Source organism: Perissodus microlepis, chromosome 18 (assembly GCF_051167445.1).
Source record: "Perissodus microlepis isolate ML-2025 ecotype Zambia chromosome 18, ASM5116744v1, whole genome shotgun sequence".
NCBI lineage: Eukaryota > Metazoa > Chordata > Actinopteri > Cichliformes > Cichlidae > Perissodus > Perissodus microlepis.
Genome location: NC_140478.1, coordinates 14,868,207 through 14,885,027, shown reverse-complemented (window position 1 = coordinate 14,885,027; position 16,821 = coordinate 14,868,207). Strand labels below are relative to the sequence as shown.

Sequence of the window (16,821 nt, the reverse complement as noted above, 5' to 3'; positions counted from 1 at the left end):
CTTTTTTTTAAATTCAAAATGGCTGCTAGTGATGGTTGATGACATTTTCTTTTCTCAAAATGATTGAACTAAAAATCAAAGCAGCATTTTATTTTCTGCCCTCCTTAACACAAAAACACGTCCATATACAAAACTGCAATAACAAATCCAGCAGTTGACGGTTGGGGTCATATGAGGTGAGCGCAACATGATCTTTTATGCCTTTACAACCACCCCGCTTCACCTACCCCTCACACACACACACACACACACTCTCCCTCCCCTCTCTGGATGTTGTTGTCACTCTCTGGATGAGTGCTATTAGAACCTACTTTCAGCTCCTCTTTTTTTGAACACACACCTTAGTGCCAGATTTAAAATCCTTCTCCTCACATTTAAGGTCTTGAATATTCAGACATCTTAAAGATCTCATAGTACCATATCACCCCAATAGAGCGTTTCACTTTCAGACTGCTGGTTAAATTGTGGTTCCTGGGGCATTTAAAAGTAGAATGGGAGGCTTTCAGGCCTATCCCAGTTTAGATTTTTGGAGACACTACTTATAAGAACTTAAAACTTTCCTTTTTGATAGTATATATTTAGGGCTGGATCATGTGACCTGAATCCTCCATAGTTATGCTGCAATAGTCCTTGGCTGCTGGTGCACTGAGTGTTTCTTCTTCATTCACCTTTTTCCACTGACTATGTGTTTATACAGCACTCTGCATTTAATCCTAACAGGTCACAGCAGATGGCCACTCCTCCCTTGGGCTGGTTATATGGAGGTTTCTGCCTATTAAAAGGGAGTTTTTCCTTCCCACTGTTACCAAGTGCTTGCTCATAAGGGTTTGTTTAGTCTTTGTCTTACAATATAAAACAGCTTGAGGTGACTGTTGTTGTGATTTGGCACTATATAAATAAAACTGAATGCGAATTCAAAATGAATGAATTGAATATGTCAGAATTGCCGAGGCTAGCTCAGCTAACATATAGGCTGGCCTGTCCTAGATGTTTGAGCACATGGGCTAACAGTTGCTCAAAGACACACCTATATAAAGATGAAAGGAATAAAAACAAAAAAAAAAGAGTATAATGTGTTTTAGATCAGTATGAAACTTTTAAGTTGATTCAAACATCTATTTTGCCCTGCACATTTTTTGACTCATTGACACTGTGTGACATAAAATGTGAATAGCTAATCTGCATAAGCCATTTTTATGGCTCTGTCTTTGTGCCTGTTTGTCTTCTCACTAAATAAATGAGTCCTGTGTTCATTTTTATTCAACTTTAGCAAATCTTTACTCTCTGCTATCACTGCTAGAATTTCATAGCAAGTTTAACATATTTTCTGAATGACACAGTGCTGTCTCATACCTGTTCATCAGATTTTTGATATAAAAACAGACCAATGAAAATATCAGGCCCCTTATCTGTGCACTCCATTTTGTTATCTAAGCAGAAGAGAAGATAGCAGGCACAGAGCATAAGGGAGACGTGTAGGTAGTCATAGTCCATGCATCTGTCTTAATTGCTCTTAACCAGCTATCTGCAACACAATCTGCTGTCATTTTAAAAGGAGCTCCAAGTAGAACTTGAGATCACAATTTCAGACAAGTGGATACAACAAAATACCTTCAAAAGGACCCCCTGCCATTAAATTTCCCCTCAGTGCTCCTTCCTGTTTCCTTTGCACCTGTCCGGTGCTCCAGTGTCAGCGAAAGCAAAGGAGATGGAAAAGTGAGATGAAGTCATGACAGAGTATAGAAATGAATCCCAGTGGGGTCAGCTCTGTCAGCGAGGGAGAGCACAGTCAGATCAGCTGTACCGCAGAGCTGAAAGGAAATACGCGCCTTTCCTAAACTGCGGACGTGTTTTGTGTGCGCGCTCTCATGTTTGCGTGACATACATCTGCCACCTGTTAGAGGAACCTGACCCCAATGTGCATGCATTAATGCATATGCATTCTTGCCTGCACAAGAATGCGCTTGAGTGTGTCAGACCTTTTCCTAGACTACTCCTCTCCAGACTGAATATATAATTGGATACTCGCAACAGGCAGCAGAAAGGGATCCCTGTCTTAGATTATTATTCAGAGGCTTTGAAGCGTGACCTCCGGATGACTGCTGATATAATATAGACAGATCATATGAGTGGATGGTATTTTTAGCACCGTTTAGACATGTAGCAAAGCTGGATGTCTGGAGAAAAGCAGCGCAGCATCAGTTGACCTCCTGGGGCTAGTGTACACATACACACATGTCCCAGCTGGGACTGGCAGAAATAGCAAGCTGTTAACAATTAGTGATAGACTCAGCCCAGACCCAATGTGAAACTGAGTGTCTGACGTTGAAGTAGCTATAAACAAGGATGCAGGATTTCACTAGATTGAACATGCACCATGTGTTCATTTTTCATATTTTATTGTTACATGCAAAAGGTGGTGCACAGTGTAGTGGTTTACAAGGTTTACAAGTGAAAGCTTGTTTAGATCTACGAGGAGACACAAATCCCTTTAGGGTGTCTGGATTGAAAGATTCTGCCAAATCAAACACACCATGCTGCTGTGGTGACCCCTTGTGAATAATGAGTTTTTTTTTTTTTTAGTCTGGCAAGCCTTGAAGTAATGCTGATATAATGTTTACCACCCTCGCCAAGCCGAGAGTGTTAGGAATGACATTAGTTTAGCAGGTATTTGGTTGTTAGGCCAATTACCTTGGTAAACCTTGGCATTGTGACGATCGTACAGGAGCTGGCGATCCTCACAGTTGTTACTCAAGACTATGGATGTCTATACAAATTTTATAACGTCCAGTTTGGTAGCTGCCAAGACATTAGGCACCAATAACTGTTGATGTAAATCAGCGTCAAATCCAATAAAAGAACGTTGCCATAAACCTTAAAACGCTGAAATCTGCCAATTTTTGGCACAGGCAAACTTCTCCAGCTGATCAATTTAAAGTCAATATAAAGTCAATAATGTTTGTCTCTACCCTGTTGCCATATAAGCATCTTTCTGAATCTGGCGTTAAATGCTGTCACTTCTCTCCACTCCTCTCAGGGCCGTTGTTCCAGGGAGAATTGCAAGTACCTGCACCCTCCTCCCCATCTAAAGACCCAACTGGAGATCAATGGCAGGAACAATCTGATCCAGCAGAAGAATATGGCCATGCTCGCCCAACAGATGCAGCTCGCCAATGCCATGATGCCTGGCACGCAGCTACCACCTATGGTGAGAGGACACACACGTATGAACACACCACAGCTACTGCCCACGGTGAGATTACGTACATGTAAAAGCTCACACATATATGGCTCCTTCTTGTCTGCGTGGCTCTTTCCCGTCTTTCGAGTCCCCTTCATGTCAGTGCGTGTCTTTACGGAAAGCTCGCAGTTTGCGCTCCCCGCTGTCCTTTAATTCCTCTGCCTTTATTTTGTTTTGCTCCAGCCGATGTTCTCGGTGACACCAGGCCTGGCCACCAACGCAAGCGCAGCAGCAGCTGCAGCTGCAGCCTTTAATCCCTACTTAAGCCCTGTGTCACCAAGTCTGATGCCTCCAGAGATCCTGCCCAGCACCCCTGTCCTCATGGCCTCCAGCCCTGCAGTCAGCCAAGTCCCCAACGCTGCCGCTGCAGCCCAGAAACTGCTGAGAACAGACAGACTTGAGGTAAAACACAAACTGACTGAGTGTGATCTCATCTCTTCTATGAAAAACTTTCCATTACAAACTCTTCCTCGTGGTGTATCTCTTTGTTAGTCAGAGTAGAGTTAACCTCAATGATAATGAGCCTGTAAACAAGACAGATATTGATGGCAAGCAGCTTAACAAGCATAAGAATTATGGTGCCCTTACTTGATTTGCATAAACAGTTTCTGAAACGGAATTGAATTATAATAGCTGGTGCAATTATGCAAAGTAGAAACCAAACTGAAAGAAAATAAAAAACAGGTTGATAAACTGTGATGAAATGTCATCGGTTTATCACTCGTGTAATCCTGATGAACTGCATCTCAATTAAGTTCCCGTGGAGATGGTGCTTTCGCTCATTGCGTTTCACACAATGGCACAAGACGAGCATAACAACAGAGGCGTGTTATAATCAGCGCTCAACGTATACAAACCGCACTAAAATTACACTTTTGTCACGTTGTCGTTAAATAGCACCTTTTATGTGTCAATATCACACAGCCACCATTTAAAATAGCAGTTTTGTGTGTTTAATAGCATCATGTCACAAAAGTAGCATAGCGGGGTATAAAGCATGTTCAGTCACACACTGCTGAAACGCTCACAGGAGTAAGGCAGAGTTGATGTCAGGAAAGCAACAGCCGTTATGTGTGCCTAATTTAAAAGAAAGTGCTGCCCTCTGGTGTCTCTCGTACTTACAAATGTCTGAGATGCAACACATAGCTGTGTATAGGGGATAAAATGTATTATGAGATTATACGTATTTGTGTTAATGTGGAAATGGTTCAACATGGCGTGGACCTTTCTGAATGCATTACAGGATCTCAATAATAGTTGAACAGGAAGTATCCAGATATATCTTGTGATGTTGGATAGAGGAAGGCTCAGCACAGGCTGAAAGAATTTGTAAAGGCTTTCACGGGTTAACTGGTTTAGATAAAATCACTTCCATTTGTATTATAATATTAATATTTGAGATTTGAGTGCACAAAACAGGATTTTTTTTCTGTGTTCTGTGCAAATCTGAATTTAAGGCAATTTTAAGTGAACTGGACATAGACTATTACTTTTACTAAGGTCATCATTTTTATTGACAGTGAACTTTATAGATTTTGGTTGTTTTTGTGTTTTAGTTTTATTTTTTGCCTGGGTGGATTCGGCAGATGTGTGTGTGTTAGTTTTTTATGCGACTTATTGTTGGACTGAGCCTTTTCTTAGCTGGGACACTCTTGTAAAAGAGATTTTTTTTTTATCTCAAAGGTCTTATTTTTCCTGGTTAAATAAGGTTTAAATTAAAAATAAATAAAGAAATCTCATGTAAATATTCTGTACAACGTTTTCTCCCGCGGTGGTGTTTTGGACATGGAGCCTGCACGTTATCATTCGCCTCATCCCATTTGTCTGTAGGTCTGTCGGGAGTATCAAAGGGGCAACTGCTCTCGGGGGGAGAACGACTGTCGCTTTGCTCACCCCGCAGACAGCACTATGATCGACACCAACGACAACACCGTCACTGTATGCATGGACTACATCAAGGGTCGGTGCTCTCGAGAAAAGTGCAAGTACTTCCACCCGCCGGCTCACCTGCAGGCCAAAATAAAGGCTGCCCAGCACCAGGTGAACCAGGCCACAGCTGCCGCAGCCATGGTGAGCAGTCTGCAGAAGCGTGCACACACTCATTTACCACCCACACAACTGGCTTTGTATTTACGTTAGGGTTAGCGACTGTAGAGCAGATGTGTTCTGTGTTTCGTACTCAACTTGCTTAACCTTCCTGGTTGGTATAATGTAGCGTTTTCAGTTCTGCTTTTGCCAGGCCAACCTTAAAGGTCTGCATGTTCATGTAGGTGAAACCTGCTCATATCTGGATGATAAGAAGAAGGATCGGACAATAGTGCATTAGTAGTTTCGTTATTCCCATGCTAAGCCTTTTTTTGATTGTTGTTCCTTTTTCTATCATCGCAGAACACGAGTAGAGAGTCCAGTTCCTCTCTCTCTCTGTCTCTGATGGCCTGGCCTTAATTGTGACTCCATTGTTTCTGTGCTTCCTTACCTATAACTTCTCTTCCTCTTGACATTATTATAAAGGATTCATTGTGCTTTCAGTCCTGTCTTACAGTAACAGCACGGGTGAATAATAGTGCTGATCAAAGTGTTTTCTACATGCTTTTATTGACGTAGCGAAACAGAAAGCTCGGGGTGAAGCGTTGCAATGTGAACCTGACTATGATGTGCACAGTGAAATGGAAACCTGTGAATATGTGCTTCCATATGATTTCCTGTTCAGTCACTGAGAATCGCTTACAGTAATGGTTGAATAATTTTTCTCCTCGCTATATTCATCCATCTCTGTGTGACAATGACTAATGTAGATGAGTAGCTGTCATCGATTCCTGATGATCATTTAACTGTCGAGCAGTAGAGCTAGTGTCCACACTGTGCATGCCTTAGTCCTGTTATCCCCTTGTATATTTGCATTCCAATGATTTGTTTTTTTATTTGTTTTTGTTTTTCTCACCTATACCCAAACTGCACTGCTGCCCCCATGATGCACCTCTGCTTGCTGGTTTATGTTAATGCGCTTGAACCCCATTGGCCCATTGCCATCATGTGCTCGCTGCCTGCTAATTAAGACTCAGTCGGCTGTCAAATCACTGAAGCGACCCCTCGACGCAACCTTTGACCTGGTACTATGACCTTTCACCTTTTAGCTTGGCATGTGGCTTTGTTGTAGCGCAGTGTTTTAACCAATGATACCTAGCTATTTCTGTTGTCGTTGTCTCAGTGCAATGTCTGTCTTTTCCTCTTGTTGATCTGTCATGATTGGCTGTGATAAACTGATTGTGGCTTTCCGGGGTTACAAAAAAAACCCAACGATCGCATCCAAAACAGCTTTTCTTCTTGTACAGATCACCTCGAGCACCAAGTCTAAATGTGTCATTTTTCTCGGAGCCACAATCAGTTCATCACCTGTAGCTTTTCTAACAACAGTCAGTGAGGGCTAAGGAAGTAGAATTTCTATAAACGGTGGCATGGCTTCAGTGTAACGTCTTAAGTCAGTGTTCAGTGTTGTGGAGCAGCTCAATCAAATGTGTGCATGTCTGTGTCGCTAGTGCATGTCAGATGGATAAGGGTGGGGGTGGTGATGGTGGTGGTGGTGAGCGGGCTAAGAGGGAAAGCCTTTAAAGCCATACAGGAGTGATCCCACCGTAACAGATTATTACAGTTCAAATGATAGTTCACTCCATCACCAAATGTTGTCACGGATATTCAGACCTCAAGAATGGCCTCAAGCCAAGATGAAACCCGCACGCGAGAGCACTCATGGTTTTTAAACAGCAGGGATCCGCTTTCTGAGTTACGTCCCTTGGCCTAAGACCATTTTTGACGTTTTTGTCTGCGAGTGAACCATCACTTAAACATGCTTACACAGTTTATCATGGAGCTAGCAGTGCAGCCTCCCTTTTCTCTGTGCTTCTTACCTGTTACACCACTTGTTAGCAGCCTTATTGTTTTAATAGTTAATGCTTGCTTATGTTGCACTTAGTCAGCCTTAAGACTGCAGAGTTAACAATCCAATGTAATGAACATATGAATGCTTGTTAGCTAGTAGCTCCAGTAGGCACCATGCTCCTGCTTGTGTAGTACTTGTGTCAGACTGCTGCTTGCTTGCTACTGATGATATAATGATATTGTTATTGTTGTACACACAAGGATGTTGTGACAGTGCTCCTCGGATGTCCTCTAACGTATGTACCTTCTTTTGTTTTCTTTCCTGTTTTTGCCTCTTTCAACAAACCCTCTCTCTCTCTTTCTCTCTCTCTGTCTTACTTTTTCCTCTTTTTTTTTTTTTTTTACCTCTGTCTCTCTCTGGCTTTTTTATTTTCCTTTTCACTGACCTCCCTCCTTCTGGATGGGCAGGGCATCGCCCCTAGTGTCATGGCTCCCCTGCCAAAGCGGGCAGCCCTGGAGAAGGCCAACGGGGCCTCTGCCGTGTTTAACACCGGCATGCTCCAGTACCAACAGGCCCTGGCCAGCATGCAGTTTCAGCAGCAGGCTGCTTTCCTCCCATCAGGTATGGCTCCCAAAGCGACCACAACGAGTGCTCTTACCAACTGAGTGGATGCCTGGATCAGTCTAACCTGGCTCCTGCTTAGCTGGGGTCGGACAGAGTGGTAGATTGCAGTACAGAGCAGATTTTGTTTTTCTTTTATAAAGAGGGATTTTTTTTTAAAAAAATAGGCAAGTGATAACTCTAGATTTTAATCTAGGCTTGCAGGGATTGCATGTGTGTATTTCAGTGTTAAAAGAGAGCTTTGAAAAAATGTGCTTTATGCTTTGTCCGGCTTTGCATGGCCAGTAGGTATTAAAATGGGTCACTATTTCAATCTGTCAACTAATTGCCTTAATATAAGTCTTTATAGCTACCTTCACCCCATATTAAATGCAGGCCCAGGATGATAGGTATGAATACTAGTAATCCAAATAATTTGTATTAGTTTAGTTTTTTTTTTAGTAGGTTGTTAGACTTTTCACGGTGTGATCACTCATATTTCGATGAGGGGCTTCGGCTTGGGCTGGGATGAATGGGGCTGGGTAATGGTATCTGGTAACAAACACCAGTTTGAAGAGTCTGGCTTCTGCACACATCTGCTGTTCCTCTCACTTCTTTTTAGAGTATGTACGTAATGTTTAATGCTCTGTAGTTACACTCATAGCCCTGCTCTCACTCTGTCATTCACACCAAAGATGAAACTGTAGATTCACTTAATTAACTGGTTTTCTGATGATGAGTTTACCTCTTCGCCTTTTCCAAACACTGATGTCTGTGTCCAAGAGATATTAACCTTTTTTTTTTCCCCACGTTATCTCTCCCTTCACTCTAATGAACCTTGTGATGGGCTGTTTTGATTTCTCTTCCCTATCCAATCCACTTCCTGTTGCACTGCATGATGGACAGGCTCAATATTGTGCATGACACCTGCAGCCAGCGTTGGTAGGTCCCGGCTTTCCTTCTTTAGTTGTTTGTAACCTCATGTCTTTGAGTCGCAATTTTAGTGAAATGTACTTTGTTGTGTTCATAGACAATTTGTAAGCATTTTTGTTTGGTGACCTGAGAGTCAGTCCTTTGGTTACGTGATTTGAGGCAAAGGCAAATAATGTTTTATATAAATGTTGTTTATTACATGTATAAAAACATCCTCATGGTTTAACTGAGCTTCGTTATTTTGACCTCTCTGCCGTATATATTGCTCGACCACACTTGTCCTCATGCTCGTTCTAAACTTGGCTTTTGGCTGGTTTAACCTGACACCTGTAGAAACCCTCTGAAAACATTAAACAAAACTGAGGGGGGTTTGTTAGAGTGGTGACCTTTGTCTCCCTCTGCCACATTCTAGTTTTTGTTTTTCTTTACTGGAAGAGTACAGCAGCAGCAGCAGTTTACTATTATTACACGCAAATATGGAAGTAAGTTGCTGCTGCCAGACTGCGATCTCAGACTGTTTGATCCTTATCAGTGCTGGCAGAGGGAAGAAAGGGAACCAGTTAAATCGAACCGCTCTCTGACCTCCTCTCTCTCTCCTTCTCCTTCCCTCATTTGCCTGGTGTGTATGTGGCTACACTGCTCCTCCTGTATATTTTTTGCTTACATGATTTTCCCTCCAAAAAAGTTCCCATGATGCACGGTGGTACTCCAGCCACTGTGTCTGCAGCCACCACATCTGCCACAAGCGTTCCCTTCGCAACTGCCTCCACCAATCAGGTTTGCACCTCTACCTCCTCAGTCTCTCTCTCTCTCTCTCTCTCTCTCTCTCTCTCTCTCCCTATCTATCGATCTATCTCAGTGCACATGGATAATCTGGGAATGCTTGTGTGTTAATGCAAGGGTTGGGTAAACAGCAGGACTCCCTCTTGTTGGCCTACACTACAGTCCAACATACAGTTTTGTGAACACAAGCAGTGCTATAAAATAGTAGTACTTGTCCATTTTAACTATAACTCTTTTTCTTAGATTATATACCTGTGTTTAAAAAGAGCAAACAAAAACAACAACAACAACAAAAACATGCTGTATTGTATTTTAATGTGTGTCCTCATTGTAACCTCGATTTTTGTCCTTTCCCATTTTGAGGACTCTTCCTTATCAAAGTTGACTTCCAACGAATACATGCAATTGGTATGTATGAGGCAGTGTTTTTTCCCCACATTTTTAGAGCCATTTGCACAGCTTGTGCAATAGTTGCTATCTGTGCCCTTTGGTGCTTTGCTTTTTTTTTTCCTCTCTTTTTTTTCTGCTGCTTCTTCCAGCACGTAAAGCAAAGCTTTACCATATTCTTTGTGTTAAAAAGCTGGACATACTCATTATTATTGTCAGAAAAAAAAGTTATAAAATCAGTCTGTAAGATGACTTGCTGCGTTTAAGTTCAGTTCTGCTGGAGGCGTTTTTATGTAAGCAGCAAGCTGCATTGCATAATCATAGGTTTCCATTAAACAGGATTGATGAACAGTCGAGATGAACCATTATGCAGCTGTTCTTCATCCTGGACTAGTTTTATGCATTTTACCGAGGCGTGCAGGTCAACAACATGGAGGACTTAGATTTGCATGGGGGAAGCCACCTTACTGACAGTTTCCCATCCACCTCCCCCGCCCCAAACTCCCACCTCGTGTCTCCCTTCCTTTCACTCCTCCTCTCTCCCTGCTATCCAGAAGTGTCTGCATCAGTTGTGCCACAACTGTAGCCAAATTGCTTTTTTTCCCCAGCTTGTCATATTTGTCTCTTTGTTTTTTCCAGCAATAACTTCATCTTAATGCGAGGAGATGATGTTAAAATATGTTGATCTGTACTTATTTGCGCCGGCCAGCCTCAGCTTTGTCCGTTTTCGCGTCAGCATCCTTCATTTGATCTCTTGTCTGTTGTTCTATCCCCAGATTCCAATAATATCTGCAGATCATCTGAGTAGTCACAAGTACTTGACTCAGATGTAGTTCCTCTCAAGAACAGTGAGTTCCTATTTCAACCCTCACATTTTCTCTATTCATCACAAGTTGTTTGTTTTTTTTTCTCCATTTGTGTGACTCATATTATCTGCTTCAAGTTTCCCTCGAATTTGTATGCGCACAGAGCTTCTAACCACACTTTACCATCAGTTTGATTTAAGCTAAATCCACCGTCTCTTGCAGATCAAATGAATGTGTGCTGGCACCGTCCAAGCCAAAAAAAAAGAGTTCAGCCTTTATGTACATAACCTTCAGAATGTCAAGCAGTGGGACAAGGAGGGTCTGCCACGTCTCATCACACGTGAAAACATCAAGGGTACAACACATGATCTGTGCCATCTTCCCACATATCAATGTCAAGAAGAATTTGCTGTCAAATTCAACATCCAGCTGAGAGAAGAGCATATCTTGTTGCCAGGGTCGGCGTGTCTCTCTCCCCCCCTCTGCGGGGGAAACGTTCACATGATACCTCTGTGTCGGATTGAATCATAGCACTCAGTTTCTTCTAGTTATTATTATTATTACCGCATGCACAGAAGGTCAAGAGCGTTGTTACATGAGACGACATCAAGTGCTGGTACAATAGTAGACCAAGATTTCCTTTCCTTTTTTATTTGTTCTGCTTTATTATTATTATTATTTTTATTTTTTTAATTGATAGCCATATTTCAGCGTTTACAAGAGTAATGCAAACATGCACCTTGAATTTGAATTGAAATCTGAAAGGCACAATGATTTTAACAGGATTTTATTCGCCAAATGAATTAGGCATGTACAGTATTGTGTTTTTACAGCTACTAGTGAAACTAGATGTTGACATGAGGGTCTTGGACATATGAATGTTCTGGGTAAACCAACATACCTGTGTACCTTGAAAGCACAGCCAGGCTAGCTTTTCTCACCTCGTTATGTGCTATAAAGGCCATACAGCTAAAACCAGAGTGTTATCTCAGCAGTGTTATTTGTTTACCGAAGGTAAAAGTTTTGTATGGCTCTTTTTTTTCTTTTTTTGTATTGTTTTGTTTTTAAAAATCTCCATTGTGAGTGTTTTTTAACTTTTTCTTTTCTCAAATTAATCAGTTTTAGAAGTGGGTTTCTTGCCAAATCAATTTGTTTGGTATTTGATGTTTTTTTTGTTCCTTTTTGTTTGTTTAGAATCAGTAATGGAGGGTTTTTCTAAAGTTTGTCATAACTCTTTTTCATAGACTAGTGTTGTTTTTCCTTCTTGGAATTAAGTCGTTGGACAAGTCCATTGACTCTAAAGCCTGGCAAAGTAGAGGGTGTAGCTTCAATTGACATTGCGTTAGCGTGTTTCCCCCTCTTGTAAAGAGGAGCAGCTCTTAAACTGTGTCTCCCAAGAAGCACTGTTGAGCCATGTGTGGATGCGAACTTTAAACAACAAGCCCAAAGGTCTAGTAGGTCATTTAAACCACATGTGCACTTGAACGATTATTTGTCCAGTCGCCATATTTTAATTTCACATCCCATCCCAAGTGAACTTTCATTTTTGATTTTCTGAGGAAGTACAACACGTTCAAATGTTTGCCTTGTATCTCATGCAAAAACACAAAGGTTTTCATCCACGCATAGATCTGACTATGGAAACCAAAGCACAGTTTGTTTTTTTTCTCTCAAACTTATCCACAGTGGGTGAATACAGAGACATCTCTGCAGAGGCTGAAACAATTAAGGAAAAAGGTTTATCATCTTTCATTCATGTGTCTTGATTTATGTTTTTCACAGCAGCGTGTCTTTACCGATTGTAATGTACCTAACAAAGCCTTAGATTACAGTTAATGGGTCCTCGCCCAATCAAATGTACTCTCAATCACCGTGCAGGTAAAGAACACCAATGATGTTTTATAGTTCTCTCACATGCCGCTTATGATCTTTTTTCTCTCTCTCTCGCTCTGTAACAATAACAATTACTCTCTTAAATTTCATTGAACTTATGTGTTATGTACTACTTAAGAATTTGAATCTATTTGATGTATGTAGTTTTAGATTATTTTTCTTTTTTTTTTTGTTGTTTTGTTTTTGCCTTACTATATATTACTTGACAACATTGATATAGCCGTTGTAGATGTTGAGGTAGAATGACATTCATAACTTTTTTCAAACCATATAAATGATAATGTGTTAGTTTTAAATATTCACTTCATTCATATAGCTGGATGTCTTTTTCAGTTGTGTTACATTGTCAGTTAATTTTTTGTTGTTGTTGTTGATGAGAAGACTTTTTGATACGAGGAACGAGATCAATTGATTTGCTGCACAGCAGCGGTCTCTGAGTTTAACAAGAAAAAAACAACAAAAAAAAATCAAACACACACACACACATAAACTATTTTAACCAACTTAAATTTTTCCTTGTAACATGTCGAGATCATGTTTGAAAATACTATATTGTACTGAAATTCAGACTGTCCATGTTTTAGAGTAAAAATTATTTTCTACTGTATCCATTTCAAAGAGATATGTAATTTTGTTTTTGTTTGAATATTTCTTAAGTTTGCCCTGAATGTCAGGCCAAAACGAGCATTGAGATTTGACGGGTGTTCGGATGTTCGATAGATAGCGAGATTAGGAGCGAGGAAGCAGAGGCGTCTGTTTTCCCGAGGAATCAGAAATGCTGCAGATTATGAGTTTGAACCTAAGGGACGAAGGTTGTCTTTTTGCACTTCTGTATATAGTCAAATGAACAGAGAAAAAAATGTGTATCATATTGAGATATTATTTTGAATAAAAAAAGATCTATAATTATAAGGAATTTTGTTAGATTAATTTAAATTCTTAAATTAGAAGACCAGCTAAAAGAAAAAAAATGCTTGCAAAGAAGGGCACTAGTTTCTTGGCCAATGCATTCAGAGAAAGCTATGCGCTTTTTGTCTTATTTTATAAGTGGCTAGTATTGCCAGGGAATGTTGTAGGGGAGTAGATATCCCCATATCATGCTAACTCCACCCCTCTTGTAGGATGACATATCCAGTAACATTCATATACCATTTGTTGGACTTGGTCACGCAGTATTGCTGCTCCCATGGTACAGCTGATACATGAACCTATCAAAAATGTGTATTCTATTATAGTTTGATTTGACTGCATGTAAAAGTACAAACACGTAAACAAAAGATAGATATGTAAGGTAATAAGATAACACCTTCAGACTACAGAATACACAACATTTGTTCTTTGTTTTTCAAATTATCCATGCAGTAGATAACATCCACAGTGGGAAGAAGTGATACTTTAGAACAAGTCATCTTACTCTTGTGTGATTAAAATAAAAATATTTTCCAAGCAAACTTGTTATTTAAAGAATGAGAAAACATTAGCACTCATCCACCCCCCGGATACATTCTCATAGCCGTATAATTACAGTCCACGCTGACTCACGGGGCAGTTGTTCCTGCTCTTATAGCTGTGCACTCAGCAGGTGAAGGCTCATCACACCAAATGCTTATTTGGCAAATTTAGTCTTTAAAAAAATGAATGTAACAGTCGCCAGACAACATCAGATGTGTTTCTGACTCGAGGCTGCTTTGTATAGTTGCTACAGAACCAAAGCACCATTTTCTCCAAACCACACGTTCAGTCTTCAGGCTGCAACCGAGGTCTCGCTTCCCTGCTGGGCGCACATGTACGCTTTGACTGCTTTTTACTTGTAAGTGCACCCACCCAGTTATGTATTTGCTAACAGTTGCCACACAATAATGTACTATTCTGTCTTCATATTTGTTTATGCACATTTTATTGTTAATTGACTCTTGCTGTATGGATGAAAAAAAAAAATCTGAATAAAACAATATTTGATTTGCTCACGCAACCGTCTGTGTGGTTCTCTGCTTCGATGTGAGTGAATGCCACAAAGGTGGAAATTTCAAGTGATGCAAAATCAAATCAACTCATCATCTGATTTCACTTTTAACAGGGATTTCTTAGGTGAAGAGGACAGCTTATAGTCATTACAGCTGTCTTCTCCTCAAGGGTTCGAGGCCATCAAGATAACAATTCTGGAGCAGCTCCGTGGAGAGCAATATATGACATGTTGAAGGTTGCATTAATTGTGCTCAAGGCGATTTTCATGAGATTGCGTGTATTATCTGGGTCAGAAATGATAGTGGTGCTTTTGAATGACACCTATATAATCTCACATAAAGACCTGTGCTTCCTCGTGCATGTAGTTCCCTTCCTAGGGAGAGTGAGTGTGTGTAAACTGCACGCCACGAGCACCTAACAGGAAGATGTTTGCACACTTTATAATTTAAATCTCACCATAGTTAGCCCTGCTGTGTTCCGCATGTCAGATACCTTGCAGCTAACACAGAGCTGGTGCACAGCTTTCCTGCTTCCTCTTAGACTTTCAAGAAGTAGCCTGTATTTGGACAGGTTTGAAAGCAAATGGGGGAAGTTGGATGTGGATAGGTTCCATGAGCTCCATCTATCTATCAATGGTGGACTTGTAGTAGCCCCTCAGCCACTGATGCGGACAGAGGTTCCAACTTTGGGCTCACAGACACCTTATTGGTGCATAAGAGGTATCAGTTTTTTGGTTTCTGTGCAAATTATCCAGGAAACCCCACTAAGACCTGCACTACTGTAGCCAGCATGTAAGTCAGTATTCCCTGAATTTGTCCAAGGGTCTAACTTGTGGTCATTGTGCACTCAGAAGCAGACAGCAGGAGGAATTGGTATCAACAGGAGCCCAAAACAGTTTCACATTACATAAGTTACCCAACAGAGAGCGAGTTTTTTATATAACTGTGGACAGTCTAAGGGTTTCTATCTGAACATATATGTCTTATTTATGTTGATTTAGGCTTTAAAAACAGTGTTGTGTGATTTGTACTTCCTATGACCCAGGGGCGATTCTAAGATCAGAGCTTTGGGGGTGCTGAGCACCCAGAGAACTGCCCAGCCAGGCAAGATAAACTTTACTCGTCACGATGAGACTTCTTCCCTGTCTCTGTCAGTCCCTGCATCCTTAAATGTCTCCAGTTGTCCTGAGTTCTCTCTGACTGTCTCCTTGGTGCATTTAAACCCCTGTTCCTCCCTGTCCTCGTCCTCTGTTGTCTTCGTTTCTGTTATCAGTCATCATAATTTTACCATCTCTGTGCAAGTCTGCAAATTTCTTTATTAAATCATAAGATTCTTAAATTCATCAAGTCTCTCTGTGCCTGGGTCCTCGTCACAAAACATGACATCACTGTTTTGTACATTTTAACACAATTGAATCCCCACATTTGTAAAAGAAAAGCAAGACACTTTTTTTAAAGTCTGTAACAAAACCATCAAATCAGATAAAGGTTATTTAAATGCTGCAAATGAAGAATGGATTGGAATAAAAAAAAAATACATATCCTAACCTTAATTACTGGGGGAAAATGATGCTCATAGTAAATGAGAAGTAAACTGAGTGCATTTTTTGGACAGAGGTTCACTTTTAATGTGTATGTATAATACAATACAGATATATAAAAATACACACAAAAATAGAGTCCTTGAAATGTACAAATGTACAAAATATTGATAAAAAATTATAAAAATGGAGGCAACTTTGCCTATGGTACAATGTATGAAAAGATCTTTACTGCAGATACTACTATGGCTCTGCAGATTTTTTTCTTTTATTTTAACCTATGTGGCCTCACCTTGAGGTTGGCAAATCTGTCTATCACTTTTGGTGGTCAAGTCTCTCAAGCAGTTTAACAGTTTCTGTTTTGCCTGTCACTGTTCCCTCTCTGTTTCCTTAGCTGGTTCTTCCTGACCTTGTACTTTCTCCTCACGTTCCCCCCATTCCTCTCTCCCTCTTTGGACTGACAATCATACACAAATAGATTGTATTCAATTAGATAAAAAAAATTACATTAATATGAAAAAAAATATTATTAAGATCACTAATAAAAAAAAAGTCCTCTCTCGGTGTACTTTCAACCAAAAAGCAAATAACCAAACCACATGTACATCCAATAAAAGATATAAATATTGAAACACTGATCCAACATTATTCTTGATTGACGGATCATTTGATCTTACACTTTTACCTGAATGTGGCTCCTGGGTTTAATATCAGCACATATGACAAAATAAGCAGCTTCTCTCATTCCATTTCAAACAGGACAGTGGCAACAACAGTAGGCTGCTGACAATTTTAA

The 16,821-nt window shown here is 40.5% G+C and overlaps 1 protein-coding gene across 25 annotated transcripts in view; it reads left to right on the top strand.

Moving 5' to 3' along the window:
• Positions 1 to 14,492, top strand: part of mbnl1 (muscleblind-like splicing regulator 1) — a 41,191-nt gene extending 26,699 nt beyond the window's left edge. For 4 of the 25 annotated variants that reach the window (XR_014797666.1, XR_014797664.1, XR_014797665.1 and 1 more), the window contains exons 3-10: positions 3,038 to 3,253; positions 3,425 to 3,643; positions 5,072 to 5,311; positions 6,298 to 6,351; positions 7,586 to 7,739; positions 8,625 to 8,660; positions 9,337 to 9,842; positions 10,598 to 10,669. Coding sequence is in view for 14 of the 25 variants with exons in the window: in XM_084913522.1 (XP_084769648.1) it covers positions 3,038 to 3,253; positions 3,425 to 3,643; positions 5,072 to 5,311; positions 6,298 to 6,351; positions 7,586 to 7,739; positions 8,625 to 8,660; positions 9,337 to 9,428; positions 9,798 to 9,842; positions 10,598 to 10,654 (1,113 nt within the window). In the remaining 11 variants the exon portion in view is untranslated. Of the gene's footprint in view, positions 1 to 3,037; positions 3,254 to 3,424; positions 3,644 to 5,071; positions 5,312 to 6,297; positions 6,352 to 7,585; positions 7,740 to 8,624; positions 8,661 to 9,336; positions 9,843 to 10,597; positions 10,670 to 10,849 lie in introns of those variants that run through there. The other 21 variants (XM_084913523.1, XM_084913522.1, XM_084913525.1 and 18 more) reach the window with 21 other exon arrangements.
• Positions 14,493 to 16,821: the final 2,329 nt, after the last annotated feature.